The sequence below is a fragment of the Cryptomeria japonica genome, chromosome 8 (assembly GCF_030272615.1).
Source record: "Cryptomeria japonica chromosome 8, Sugi_1.0, whole genome shotgun sequence".
Taxonomy (NCBI): Eukaryota; Viridiplantae; Streptophyta; class Pinopsida; order Cupressales; family Cupressaceae; genus Cryptomeria; species Cryptomeria japonica.
In genome coordinates, this window is record NC_081412.1 from 509,021,597 (window position 1) to 509,037,125 (window position 15,529).

Consider the following 15,529-nt stretch of genomic DNA (forward strand, 5'->3'; position numbering starts at 1 on the left):
TGTGATCCATCAGATACAAGAAGAAAATGGTCAAAATTTTAAGTGGCTTCAACTTTTGATCCATTTTTTTTCAAGAAGCTTCAGATGTTCTCAAGTGGGATTGTACAATGCGACAAGAGTTCAATTCCTTGGAAAGGAATCACACATGGGATTTAGTCCGTCTTCCCAAGGGAAGGAAACTTCTTGAATGCAAGTGGATCTATCAAATAAAACTTATAGAAAATTAGTCGATTGATAGATATATGGCTAACTTTGTAGCAAAAGGATTCTCAAAAGTTCCTAGGATTGAATACACTAATACTTTTGGATCAATTGCTAAGATTATTTCCATTCAACTTGTCCTTGCTATAGTTGCAGACCATCACTAGGAAGTTCATCAGATGAATGTGAAGAGTTCCTTTCTTGATTGTCATCTTCAAGAAGAAATATACATTGAGAAACCACAAGAGTTTCTTCAAGATCCCTCCCTTGTGTGTTGACTTCAAAAGTCTCTCTGTGACCTCAAACAAGCTCCTTGAGATTGCCATGCCAATATGGACTCATTCCTTCTGACAGTTTATTTCACTCGATGCCATGCTGATCTGAGCATATATATTTTGCAGTAGGATGAAACTCTCACATTTCTAGTTCTCTATGTTGATGATTTGTTGATGATAGGGAGTCACTCATTGACCATCAAAGCAATGAAAAATTTTCTACATGATAAATTTTTGATGTTAGACTTGGGTATTTAACATTACTTCTTAGGGATTAACATTACTCAATCATCTTTAGGTACCTTCCTTAGAAAACCCAAGTATGCACTTGATATGATCTCTAGATTTTGTATGGGTGACTATAAGCCTACACCAACTCCATTTTTTTCCTTCAGGTCAAACTTGAGGCAAAGTGATATTCACTTTTGGTTGATGGCACTTTGTACTGACATCTTGTTTGAAATCTCATCTACTTGACTCATGCAAGACTTGACATTTAATATGTTGTGGGCATGGTCTCTTAAATCATGCATGACCACATGAGTTGCATTAAAAAGAAGCTAAGAAGATCCTCCACTACATTCAAATTACTCACAATTATAGAATTTAGTATGTAGTAGGGGTGGATAATGACTTAGTGAGATATATAAATTTGGATTGAGTAGGTGATTCTCAGGGTTGCAAGTCTACTTTAGGCTATTACTTCTCACTTGGTTCCAATCCAACTTGTTGGTCAAGTAAGAAATTGTCTGCAATTTCTCTTTCATCAATAATGAATAAGTATAGAGAGGTAATCAATGCCATCATTAAGGTTATTTATCTTCAAATATTCTCATTGATTTCTTTGTTCCAATAAAAAATCCTACCATCATATTTTGTGATAATCATATTGCTATACAAATCTCAAAAAAATTAGCTCATCACTAGAGGATGAAAAACATTGAGATACATATGCACTACATATAAGAGTTGATTTAGGATGGAATCATTGATCTTAAGTGTTCTACATTAGAGTAGATTATGGAAATAGTCACCAAACCCTTCACCAAAACAAAGCTCCTTTATTTGCGAGATTTGTTTGGGATGCAACAAGTGTCTACTTCAGGAGGGGCTCCTTTGTCCTTCATTTTATATATCTATTTAGGAGGGATATTCCTCTTATGAGGTAGCTTCCTCTTTTGGGGGATCTCTATGTACATGAGTACCTAACATGGCTTCATTTGTCAGTTTTCATCTTTTCACCCAAGTAAGCTATGCTTAATGGGGTGGGGGGGGGGTAGTGTACATTTTTTTATTTTTTCCTTATATGAGGAGGTATTTATTTTCATACACATTTTATTAAAGTTTCTTAGATTATTAAGAGTGGTTAATATGAAGACAAGTGGTGAAATGCTTCAACAACATATGTTACTCTTACCTACTCACTGGTATTTGAGTTACACACACTCTTTTGGCTTGTTGTGCCATATCACAAAACCACTATTTTGTCATTTCCTAAGTGGGTTATGGGGTAGTTTGGTTTCACACCCTCTTTTGGCTTTCTATGCCAACTTTCTCAACTCCTTTATTGTCTTCATGTAAGCAGGTTATGCCGCATGCTTTGGCATTTACCAAGCTTCTAACAAAATACAATAAGGAGCAAGAGAAGTATGGGGCCAGGACAAGGCAACGATAACTCCCTTAGAGAAAAGACACATCCACAAAGTAAAACACACAAAATTTATAAAAACCCCTAACCAAAAATAAAAATCTGGCTTTTGAAAACTAGCAGCCACAAATAAACCCACCATAACAAGTAGCCTAAGAGTGAAAAATAAGGAACAAACAAAATGTAAAACCAAAAGAAGTGAAAGGAGAATCTGGAAGATAGGAAGAATAATCACACACCCTTCATGAGATAAAAACTTTTCTCAACAAAATGAAACCAACCAAGCTCACTTATCACAAAAACAGGTTGAGCCACTAAGGACTAAAGAACCAAACCCTCCAAGACCATAGCTAGGGAAAAAACTAAGGCTCTTTTAAAAGAAACAAAGGAGATAATAGAAAAATCACTAGAATTTAAAACCTCCTCCAACAAAGAAACCCACTTCCAAAAACCCAACAAGGCATGGGGAGACACCCAAATAGATAGACAGCCCCTATCGAGAAAGGAGGAATCACGCCCAACAATAAGAGCAAAGCTAGCCCCCATAAAAGCCACACAAGACATAGAAAGGAAAAGATGCAAGGCACTAGAGACAAAAGACTAGAGATAAATCAACTCTCCCAGACCACAAAGATAAGACCCAAAAATACCTAGAGGAAGGGAGAAGATAGGGGGAGAGCATCTAGTATGAGAAATTCATAGAGCCAGCAACCCAAGACCATTTGCAAGAAAAATAACCCACAATTCAATACCAACAACACTGAGGTCAACAAACATCTTCAACACAAGCCCAACAAAGAGCACATGGAGCACTAGAGAAATAGGGGAAAAAATATTACCACAAACATTGTCATTACAACAAATACTAGAATAAAGAACTACCATGAAAGTAGGTCCCATAGGGACATTAAAATCTCTTGCACTGCAGTAGCATCCAAGCTCATGAGATAAAGAACCAATAGGATCCAAGCAAATGTACCAACCCAAGACCACCAAAATAATCTTTAAAACCTAAAATTTAAAGAGCACCACAATGAGGAGGTAGAAATTGATAGCTAGGAAGGAGAAACCCAAACAGGACAAGTGAAAGCCCCAAACAACATAAATTACCCTCTAAGTTATCCTAGGCTTCTCCACCCTCACTAGAAGCCCTATCTCTACTAGAACCTCTCTCTCCCATCATAATAAAAAGCTAAAGTATCTATATGTTTAATGCATATCCAACATGTATAAAAAATAGAGGATTAAATATGATACTGGTTGTCATGAGTATTTATATTCTTCATGATTGTATAAATTTTCACTTTTTCAATATCCATATATGCCCTTAAAAATATACAATTTTCTCTAGAATAATTTTCCAGGGCAAATTGCTGACAAAGGGTCCAATCTGTTGTGTCTAAATCAAATATAACAATTGAAAATTAAATCAACTTGAAATTGGGTGTGCATTAGAATCAAATATTTTTCCTTATGTTATTGACCTTAACATCTTGTGATGCTTAGGTTTTCAATGGGGGTCTTCTTTCACTTTACTTCTATCCAATCATTCTCTGTCTAAGAAAAAGACTTAGTTTTGACTATTTTTCCTTTGGTGCTTCCTTCAATTCCTTTTGAAACTTCATTGATGTCTCTAGTGAAACTAGGGAGGCCTCAAAAATTTCAATCTTAGGGATTGTTATTTATGATTGTATTGGAGTATTCAATAGGGTATCACCATCAAGAGAAGCCTTGTGAAAAACCCCATTACGTAGACTTTGTACACCAACTAAAGGGGACGTATATGGCTTTAATTTGGCTTCTAAAGTTTCATGGGAAGAAACATTGGAAAGAAACCAAATCATTTTGACTACTTAGAGGAATGACATAATGGTGTGATTCAACCCCAATCCAGTAGGTGGTCTTACTACTTAGGCCATCTCCTCTCCATGCATGAGCTAGAAAAATCTAAGATTGATTGGTTAAATAGTAAGTTGAAAGCATTTCTTTCTTATAGATTGAACTTTATATAATTCGGTGATTGTCTCAAGCATTTGTTATTCATAGTCAGATTTGTTTTAGGAACACCTCTAGATAGATCTATTTCCACCCATAAGCATGCACATATTGAACTTTCATAACTAATAATTTCTTTTGAAATACAATAAAACCTTCATATGCCATTACCAATGACCTCAAGATTCTCTATTTCTTATAATTCTAGAGGAAATTAAGGTAAATAAATCTAGATAATTACAGAGAAGAATGCCTAAGTTCTGGGATCAAGGAAGGGAAACAATGTTTCATGCATATATAATTTATATTTTTAAACAGAGGACCATTCTTAAGCACCATCTGTTTATCCTTAAAGGACTCAAATTCAAGTATAAAAAATACTCTAGTGCAAGGGAAAATAGTGATTTATTCCTACAGTACATCATTCCAATGCTTTGTGATCCAAGAGTGAAGCTTATAGTTTTTCAGTTATGTCTTCATGAATATGCAAATTTGAGAGCATGATTTTGCAAAAATTCTTTTTTATTGCATATAGAACTACCCATAAAAATCTCAAGATAAAAGTAGTGTGTCTAAATAGAAGCCAATTGTCTAGGTTTCCAATCAGACCATAAGTTGAAATATTTAAGGCGAATGTCACAAGAGAGGATTGGTGCAATCTTTATTGCATGTTGCCACACAAATAAGCTAGAGAAAAATGTATTAATGCCTCTATGGAGATGAGTGGAGTTATACACAGGAGGCATTTTACCAAAATTTCCATTATCTGGTACATCCTTAGGGCTACACAAACTAGTTGAGAATTGTGAATTTTAACCTCCATGATGTACTTGGATAGGATTTGGCGAACTTGTCAAAAACATTATAGAATGAGAAAAATTTCTCACTCCATATCTTGCATGTGAAAAAGGTTAGAAGATCTTGGATGCCCCTCAATTGTTCATGCGATAGAGAGTAACCCAACAAGATTTCAACCTTGGTTGTTGGAACTACAAGCAGGAAATGCCATCATTTCACCAAAGGGTTGCCCCTAATCTCTATAACAAAATTATCAATAACTATATATAAAAATAATTTTTGTTGACTCTTCAAAATGAAATTGTGACTTTCTTTTTGCACCAGAAAACTCCTAAAAAAAATTATCTATAGATCCACATAAAAGACCTATAAACTATGAGATAGAAAAAACCAAAAGCTTAGATTAATTTTTTTTGTGTTCATATTGGATTCACCGAAAGTAAGAAATTAAATTGAAAAAATATTTTGACTAGATAAAACCAGATAGGCCCAAACCTTTACATAACAACCATTAAGCTAAGATCAATGGTCTCATGAGGGTGAGAGTATCAAGGAACCAAACCAGCAACAACTTATCCTCTCTAATATTCTGATTATGAATCTTAAAATTTGATCCAAAATACTGAATAAAGAAATACACACAATCATATGAAAAAACAACAAAAAGTCATTTAATATTGTTTCTAAATATTATTCAAGAAATACACACAACCATATGAAAAATCAACAAGAAGTCATTTAATATTGTTCTTAAATATTTTTCGTTCCAAAAACCATGAGAACTTTCTTATCCATCAAACTGCTAAACAATTAATAATAAATTTTAGCTACAGCTAGACTGGAAACACAAGACACGATATTTATTTTTATTAGATGACATCTATGGAATATACATATCATACTATTGTATTCAGAATTTCAATTATCAGACGGTAGGTATGCCCGCATAACTGTCAATCAAATTCAGAAGATTGATTCCTTTAGGGCGGAAATTTTTATCGAAATAATGCTTGAACTGGGAGAAGGTAAAAGGCCTGTAATATCGTGGATTATTGTCGTCCACAAACCCTGCTGGAGCCCATATTTCTTTATCATAAGGAAAATGTACAAACCAAGCGATAGACAGCCGATCCGTCCACCCTCTGAAAACTACCCGGTGCTCTGCGCTGCGGAATCTGCGGTTCGTCCATGCCTGCAAGTGCACCCACAAAAATATATTTATTTTAAGAAGGACGATAAATAAGTTACAGTTAATGGGTTTTCTGTCAGAAATTCACAACTGCAGAGAGTCGCCTACGTTGATAACGAAGGAAGATGCTATGGGCTTCACATTTAACCACTTTCCCTCTTTGGTCCGAATCTGAAGGCCTTCATTTGTCTGGCAAAGTATCGTAAAGCAAGCTAGGTCAGTATGCTCAAACAGAGCTCCTTCGTCTTCTGTGAACTTTCCATTGGAGGAGTAGCGGCTTAAACGCATGTAAGCTTCACAGTCTTCGAAATCAGAATGGAAGAAAGTTGTCACGTCCAATCCGAGGCTCGCAATAATGATTTTGTTGATCTTCTGTTGGAGATCTGCCATGGCAAGTGTATATGTCCCAATTGTCTCACTGCCATATAAAGCATTAGAGCTCACTTAATTCAAATATAGTGATGGAATTTATACAAGTGTGGATTGTAACTCACCTGAACATTAGATTTCCTTTATCTGGCCATATTTTGTAAGTCAATTGCTGAAGAGAATCCGAATGAGGCATTTTCATAAGGCAGAAGGTCTCCTGTGACAACGAACGCATGTAGCTCTGAACGGGGTTTGATGTGACGGCTCTCTCTTTAGCCTCTGCAGGCATCGCATAGAGTTCATGGATAACATTTTCTACATTCTGCAGAAGTTCTGTTGGAATTCCAGTGTTAACCAGCCGGAAGAATCCCAATTCCTTACAGGCCTCTCTCACCGTGGCCGCCATGGAATGATGGTGAAGCTTGTTTAATCCATCTCCTCCTTCCCAGTAGTCCAATGGAAACTGTGAAATGTCAATCACAGGAATGTCGACTTCTTTTTGCAGCGACAAAGACATGGTGAATGATGAGTAACCCAAGTCAAAAAAAATAGCTTGAATTATAAATGTCTGGATTCTTCATAGCTTTACTCATATCATTAAAATCATGAGGGCATTGCTGAGATGAATGTTCAATATATGGTAAGGCGATCAAGAAGCTTTCAGACAGATCCTCATTAGAAATTTATTAAATTTTTCTCCAGCTAATAATAATAATTGACGAAATTGACACATTAACTTTAATGATTGAATCTCACCCAAATAAACACATTTCCACTTTGTCGATTACCAGTCTTTCGTGTAAAAAAGAATTAAAATGTTTTCATGGATGTCGACTGAATTAATTTATTAATTAGGTCTAGTTTTTCAATGTCGTTCGTGGATTATTTATCTGGATGTGACGTCATAATGCTGTCCGGTGCAGTGTATTTACGCATAAGGTACTTTAAAATAAAAATGAAAGAACGATCCACCTAACCAACGCTGATCTGAAAGTGAGATTATTATTTTGAAAAGAAATATTTAATAATATTTTTGAATTTTGTAGCTTGTACTCTTGCTATTGTCGTCCATGTGCCCTAATTTTTTTACTTATTGTAGGTGGTTGTTGTCAATAGTTTTGTATTTGCATTATAAGATTATTTAATGAATTTTTATTGTGATATACATCTAAATAAATGTTACACTAGCATGTATGTCTTAAATTATAATTAAATCTATATAAAATATGTCGAGAGATATCTTTCTCAAGGCGCCTATTTTTAATCAATTTTACACCCTAAATTGAAATAGATGCCACAAGAATGATATCTCTCGGCGTATTTTATATAGATTAAATTAAAATTTAAGACATATATGCTAGTGGCAGTCGCACGACGCGACATGGAAAACATAAAATAAATGCAATATATAATTATATCGTATCTTTTTCTTGAGTTGAATTATATATAAGTATTTTAATATTATTATATTATTATATATCTAGGTATTTGAAATATATCCATTTAAACTATTTTTAATAAATATATATATTTTACAAGATTAAAGCATATACTAAAATGTAAGATATATATTGAAATTTATTTAATGATAATATAAAATATTATTTAATGGTCAGTATTATGGTTACAGATAGGGTTAAGATTAGTATTATGATTAGAGTTAAGGTTCATTGTTAGGGATACAATAAGGGTTCACATCAAGGTTACGAGTTGGTTTAGGTTTAGAATTATGGTTAGGGTTAGGATTTAGGATTACTGTTAGGATTACACTTGGTAAGGGTTAAGGTTAGTATTATGTTCAAGGCTAAGGTTTACATCATTGTAGGGTTAGGGTTAGGGTTATGATTAGGGTTAGGTTTTAGGGTTAAGGTTATGATAATAGGGTTTATATCATGGTTAAGGGTAGTATCAATGTTAGGGTTTGGTTTAGGTTTAGGATTATGGTTGGAGTTAGACTTGAGGATTATAATTAGGGTTAGGATTAGGGTTAGTATTATGGTTAGAGTTAAGGTTTACATCATTGTTAGGGCTACAATTAGAGTTCTAATCAAGGTTAGGGTTTGGTTTAGGTTTAAAATTATGGTTAGGGTTAGGATTTAGGATTAATGTTAGGATTATGGTCAAGGTTAGAGTTAAGGCTTCTATTATGGTCAACACTAGGGTTTACATCATTGCAGGGATGGGGTTAGGGTAAGGGTTAGGGTTATGATTAGGGTTAGGTTTAACAGTTAAGATTATGATAATGTTTAGGGTTTATATCATGGTTAGAGTTAGCATCAATTTTATGGTTTGGTTTAGGTCTAGGATTATGGTTAGCATTAGGGTTAGGGATTATAATTAAGGTTAGGGTTTGGGTTATGTCTAAGGTTTAGTGTTAGGATTAATTTTATGGTGAGGGTTAGGATTTATTGTTAGTGTTACAATTCTGTTTAGAGTTTATATCAAATTTAGGGTTAGGGTTAGGGTTATATTTATAATTGGGGGTAGGGTTAGGATTATGATTGATTTATGATTATTTAATATATGTTTACCATTAGGATTAAGGTTTATTTTTAGGGTTAAGTTTAGTATTATGCCTAGGGTCAGGGTTTACATCATTGTTAGGGTTTGATTTATGTTTACGATTATGGTTAGGGTTATGGTTAGGTTTAGTGCTAGGGTTAAATTTATGGTCAGGCCTAGGGTTTATTAATAATGTAACCCTAATTATAGTTAGTGTTAGGGTTATAAGTGTAATTTGGGGTAGGATTACGATTATAATTTTATTTAGGATTGTTTGATGTCACACACCTTAGAGAATCACGTATATTACAAATAAATAGTAGCACAAAATATGTTTTGAAAATTAAAGATATTAGTAGTGGAGGTTTTATGCATTGCCACACACCCACTTAAAATTTGTTTTAAATGGTATTATTTATTTTATATTATATTATAATTCAAAAAATGGTAAATCTTTCTAATTTACATGTTAAATATTGTCAAAAAATGTTAATTTTTTTTTTGATATTTAGTTGCTAAACATTTAACATTTCATATATATATTTGTTAAACAACCATTTAAAATATATATTTAAAGCCACACATTAGAAAACCACACGTATAACAATTCATATTGTTGTCCTTTCAACTCTCATATAGGAGAAAACATGCATGCTTCACTACAATGAACTTGAATAAGTGAGAAGTGATGAAGTTCAAATAAGAATTAACTACATGAATATTACTTCATTGTAATGGTGTAAATACATCGTGAATTCTTTAGTGATGAGAATGGTATTACGTCCTTTATTTCCAAGATGATCAAAATATACTTCTTTCATAATATCTGGAAATCTGGATACTATTGCAGATGCATCACGAGCTTTTTTAGCAACATCATCCATTTTTAATATTTCAAGTTCTTCGACATCATCGATCATTAAACTCATGTTTTCAATTTTTTTGACAATTTTGTTGCAACATTCTAAAATAATTCTCGCACATTTGTCAATAGGAGTTTCAACAAAATTGTTTGAGTTTATAGATGTAGTTGGACTTTGAACAATGATTTCCAATTCGTCTTCTGAAACATCCATATTTCCAAGTATTTGTTGAAAATAAAAAAAATAGTAAAATTAGGGTTATCATTTAGGAACAATGATAATAAAGTATTCATAATTTGTGATAAAAGTATAAAATCACTATATTTAGTAGCACAAACAATGTATGAAATAAATAATGAAAACATTTATTTGTAATTGAAGAAAATTAAATCATCAAAATACAATATTAGTTGTCTTACTATGTTTAAATGTCACTAAAAACATTTAAAATGAAATAAAAAATATAAAACCATAAGAAAATGATGTTAAATAAAGGAAATTAGCCTTTATATTTGATAGAATTATTAAACTAAAATATATTCAATGACTTACTAAATGTTGAGAAATTTTGTAGAGAATGATTGTTTGTTTAAATTAGATAGGAATAGTCATTCATGAATGTGTCCTTTTTACTTTTCAATCATAATATGTAGATATATCATCATATTGATTTTACATAAAACTATTTACATCTCATAAAAATATTATTTAATAGAATATATTTTAATCTAAATTAACCTATAATATATGATTAAATAAAAAAATTAATAAAAAAATAAATTATCAAAATAATTTGTTTTTTTTTATAGGTAAATTATTGGATTGGGCCGGCTCCCTTTATATTATATTCAAAAAAGATAGTACAAAATAGTGTTTGCTTGCAGCTATAATATTGCCTGCTTTCTCCTTATCTATTTATATGTTAACACCAAAACTCCAGCCACCTATAGCTACAAAACTATTGGTTTGTACGATCTATTACATTGTACATATTTTGACTAACATAACTAAATAAACTGATAAATACATAGACAATAAAAAAAAATTTATAGGAAACCCAACCTTAGTAGAGTTGTAGCTCAGTGAACAGTGGGTTGTTTGGGTCCAGTGATAGCCCCCATTTTTCTTCTTCTTTCTTCATCCTCCTGGCATGGGATGCTCGAGAAACTACCGAGCAATCCCCTTTGCATATTTTGTGCATCGGGCCTCTTTCTACATCTTCTACAACTCTGACATCATCTGCCATCCAGTCCTCTCCACAATTTGGTAGAGTTGGTGCATCAAGCCTATCCTCCTCCACATCACTTTCATCTGGTACACAGTATCCTTCCCATTGTTTGTACATCCGCATCCATTCTCTAGTCAAAGGAGGAAGGATACCAGCTACGCTCTGCAAAAATTCCAAATTTCTTTCCATGTCAGTCCTCCTACTTCTCAATTCTTCTGGCTCCATCATGGTGACCAGGGGAAACATCCTGACCTCTCCCATGCAACCCAGATCAATCCCTAGATAGTATTGTTGGGGCATAGGAACCATGTTTTGTGCATCCACATTGTCAAGCACTGCATCTATATCCCCTAGGTATTTGTGCTGGAAGAGTCTTTGGCACAAATTTTTTGCCTTAGATTTCACCACACCTATTGTTAGGGCTAATGCCAAGAACATGGATGTGATATCTGTGTTGACCCTATACTTGTGGTAAGCCCACAGGAACTCTGTCCCCTGGACGTCTTTAACCGCATGCAAGATAAGCGGGTGCCTCACTGAAATCATTCGCAACAACCTCTGGTTAGTCACATCGCCAAAAAGTGACACCATGCTCCTTGTGGATTGTAGATAAATAGGGGTATCCATCCTGATCAGAATAAGATATTAGTTGGCTTAATATGGTTAAATGTCACTAAAAACATTTAAAATAACATAAAAAATATAGAACCATAATAAAATGATGTTAAACAAACTAAATTAGCCTTTATATTTGATTAAATTATTAAATTGAAATATATTCAACGACTTACTAAATGTTGAGAAATTTTATAGAGAACGATTGTTTGTTTAAATTAGATAGGAATAGTCATTCATGAATGTGTCTATTTTTCTTTTCAATCATAATATGTAGATATATTGTCATATTGATTTTACATAAAACTATTTACATCTCATAAACATATTATTTAATAAAATAGATTTTAGTCTAAATAAACCTACAATATATGATTAAATAAATAAATAAATTTATACATTTTTCTCCTCAAATAATTAATTTGATCAATCAATGTGTTTCAACTACCAAACTCTTTGAATATCCAATAAATTGAACCAAGTGTAGATTCTTATTACCAAGCTTTTGGGTGAGGAGAGAAAGTATCATGATTATAAGAGAAGAGATAAGTAGCATTGCTAATTTTTGAAAGTACAAATTTCAAGAACTTTCTTAACAACATTTATTAGATCAAATAACTTCTAAGGATTTTAGCTTGCTTTCTTCTTACTTTCTTCTAGCAACTTGTTTTCCCCTCTTCATATTTTCATATCTATCATATGTGAAGGGAAACATAATCCATAGTCCTTGCAAAGATTTGACACATGATATTGCTACAAATGTGAGACCACTTCTTTTAGTGAGGCCTATATCAATAATGGCTTTGTCTAGTGTCAACCCTTGTGATTTATGGTTAAAGCCCAACCCAATCTCAATGGAATTTGCTTTGTGCTAGCTTTGTCAATTGTTGGAATTGGAACTCTTTGGGGATGATGATCATCAAATGGAATTCTTGAGTAACCATCAAAATCTACAAGTACATATGATAGTGGCAAAGACGGTGCACTTCCAGGTTTATATACAATACTTCGAATGTATCCTAGGGCTTCATTGACAAGACCTGCTTCTATCCATAAGTTTTAAGTTAACATCACCCTTGCATTTTTACTGAGTAATAGTTCCATATCGAACTCATAATTTCCATTGCCTACTATAGAATTAAGTGTTGTTGTTTTTACAATGATGCTTCATGCAATTGGGTTTTTTAATGTGTACAATTATCTCTTGTTATGACTGTGTATATTATCATTTGTGGAGAATAAATGAACACTATTTTCCAACTCATCATTTGTTGCAATACTCATGTTTCCATTTGATCTTGACATAAATAACATCCAATCATCTATTGTTGGGTTTGCATCCCTTATGTTTGTTAGAAGAAGACAAAATCTTTCTTGTTCATTGCTTTGTCCATCTTGTCTGAAAATATAGCTCAAAGTAACTACGGTTTTGAATTCTTCCCACAATATCCTTGCACGCCTTCTGCTTTCATATGTCGTTCTATATTTGACAAGAGGCAATTGTGCCAAATCTCCGACCAATATCATAGATATACTTGAAAAATATTTTAATACACATATTGAGCAATAGGTAAATGTGTTAAAAATGTAGATCTATTATTCTAAGAAACTTAAATGTTAAACATACCTCCAAAACTTTTATGACTATTTTCTGGAAATGCTTGTCGAGGACAAGAGTCTATGTTTTCAAGTAACATTTCTCCCAAGAATCTCATTTTATCTATTAATATGTAATTTATGTGAGAAATTTCCTCTTGGAAAGTTGTAAGTCTTGTCCCTTGTAGCTCACTGAATTCTTTTATTGGAATTCTCAACTTAGAATGAATCATTGATGCTCCAATGTTGAATGTTGCAACTCCTGTCGGTGCAAGTAGAAGTAGAGGAGAGCGTTGTGGAGAGGTTGCATTTTGTAATGCTTGACTTTTTGCACCGATCAAGTATGACTTACCTATTCCTGTCGTGCCTTGGATTATCATATATAAGGGTGATCCATTTTGATATGTATGATAGTGGGACATTATAATGTTGACTGTTTTGTTTTGTTTGTCACTGAGGTTTCCATAGTCCACACATCATGGTATGTCATCATGAATAAGACAACCACTATTTTTCATTATGTTAATGAATTTGTAGCTTCATTTACGTACTGTTCACCTTGAAATTAGTAACACCAATATGTCTGTTGATCTATATCTCTTTTTCCCAACATAGTTATTTCTAAAACTTGCATAATCTGTCCACGATGAAGTCTAGATAAAATTTCCCATTCATTCTCTATGGTAGTACCTTGGGCATTGTTGTCTTTAGATTCTGAATTAGTCTCATTTTCACTATTTTCAATATCTCCTCTCCTTTCTAGGTGCCATTGATTATATCTAAAGTCATCGCATGTTGCAACTATTGATTCATCATTGTGGCCAATATCTATGTGAATTTCACAAAAAGGCTTATAGAGTAACAATTCTGAAGAGCAAAAATCAATCCATTTTTCTGAGGTGACGTGCAGGAATTGACTGAAATTTAGAAAATACTCTTACAATAGCAGCGACTTTCCTTGGACTCCATTTGTTCTCTCCTCTTCCTTTTTGGTTGTATATCCATGATTTTGCAACATCAAAAAGGCACACAACTTCCAAAAATTGTGGCTCGATCCTATATGCATCGATGAAAGATATGGTATGTTCTTCATTGTCATCATCATTATTTAAGTTTATGCATTTGAATACTTCCCTTGAAACATTTAAGTTGACAAATGTTCTATTGCTTTGTACCAATGGAAGTTCTAGTAGCATGTGACTTGTTTCCTGGGCTCCAATATCCCTTTCTATTAGTGTTTCGATAAGAAGCCTTCTATATGCTTTTGCTGCTAAATCATCAGGATTTTCTACATTTGCTAACTGCAATAACATCTGATGGTATTTTTCTGAGATTTTTTCATCTTTGGCTGCATACTTTGCAATATATTTAGTTACAACATGTTTTGACATAAAAGGTTGCCAATCAATATTTTCTCTCCATAGTTGGAGTATGTACTGATTGTATGAGTTAACTCTATCATCATTTCTGAATGGCTCAAATTTCATTTTACCACTTTCTAAGTCTTTATAGATTCTAGAAGCTTCTAAATTTAACGGTCATGGAGCATTATAACTATATGTCATTCACATATTTTATTAGTAAACAAAGTAATATATTCAAAATAGACAATATTTACATTTGAAATGAATAAAATTGGTTAGGAAATATTTACCTACAAACCAATTTCCCTCTTTTTTTGCATAGACATGCACCCTCTCGACACATTTTGTGTGTTTGAATAGTATTCAAAATCTCATCATAGGCATCATGGGGAGAAGTTTCTACCAGTTGTCTTGTGTTTTTTAGACATGGGTGTAGATTGAAATTTCGATATGCCTAGAATGTGGATTAAAATTTGTCAATCTCTATTTATACTTATTTTAAACTGTGTATAATATGAAAAGGGCTTGATTTGCTAATTTATTATGATCATACCAGTATATTTTGGAGGTGTGTGTCTTGTCGATGGTTACATGCATGAACTAAATCATGGAGATATGATTCAACATAGTACAATTGATTTGGATTATTCCAATCAATATTATCCATATTTGGTGCTCCATTTAACCATATGAAACCATGCACATGTGTGGAGCCCCTATGTTTCCATTCGTATCTACACCAATAGTCCTTGACATTCATGCCCTTCTCAAGGATCTCTTTCCTGAAAGTTGAGTATCACAATGCATGTATTGTCAAACAATATGAGGGTAATCGATGACATTTTGTTTTCTCCATAATTGTGCTTCTAGTGGATTTCTTGGTGGT

At 33.1% G+C, this 15,529-nt stretch overlaps 1 protein-coding gene across 1 annotated transcript; it reads right to left on the reverse strand.

Moving 5' to 3' along the window:
• Positions 1 to 5,842: 5,842 nt before the first annotated feature.
• LOC131057197 (probable 2-oxoglutarate-dependent dioxygenase AOP1) lies at positions 5,843 to 6,992 on the reverse strand. Its single transcript, XM_057991384.2, has 3 exons — positions 6,601 to 6,992; positions 6,215 to 6,524; positions 5,843 to 6,109 (listed from the first exon to the last, which is right to left on the reverse strand). Exons 1-3 carry the CDS (start codon positions 6,990 to 6,992, stop codon positions 5,843 to 5,845), a joined length of 969 nt encoding a protein of 322 aa, XP_057847367.2.
• Between the last annotated feature and the right edge of the window lie 8,537 nt (positions 6,993 to 15,529).

Coding starts and splice junctions, on each gene's coding strand:
- LOC131057197 (XM_057991384.2), bottom strand. CDS start 6,992: ATGTCTTTGTCGCTGCAAAAAGAAGTCGACATTCCTGTGATTGACATT. Junction 6,525..6,600: donor AAAGGAAATCTAATGTTCAG/GTGAGTTACAAT, acceptor TTTATATGGCAG/TGAGACAATTGGGACATATA. Junction 6,110..6,214: donor CATCTTCCTTCGTTATCAAC/GTAGGCGACTCT, acceptor GTGCACTTGCAG/GCATGGACGAACCGCAGATT.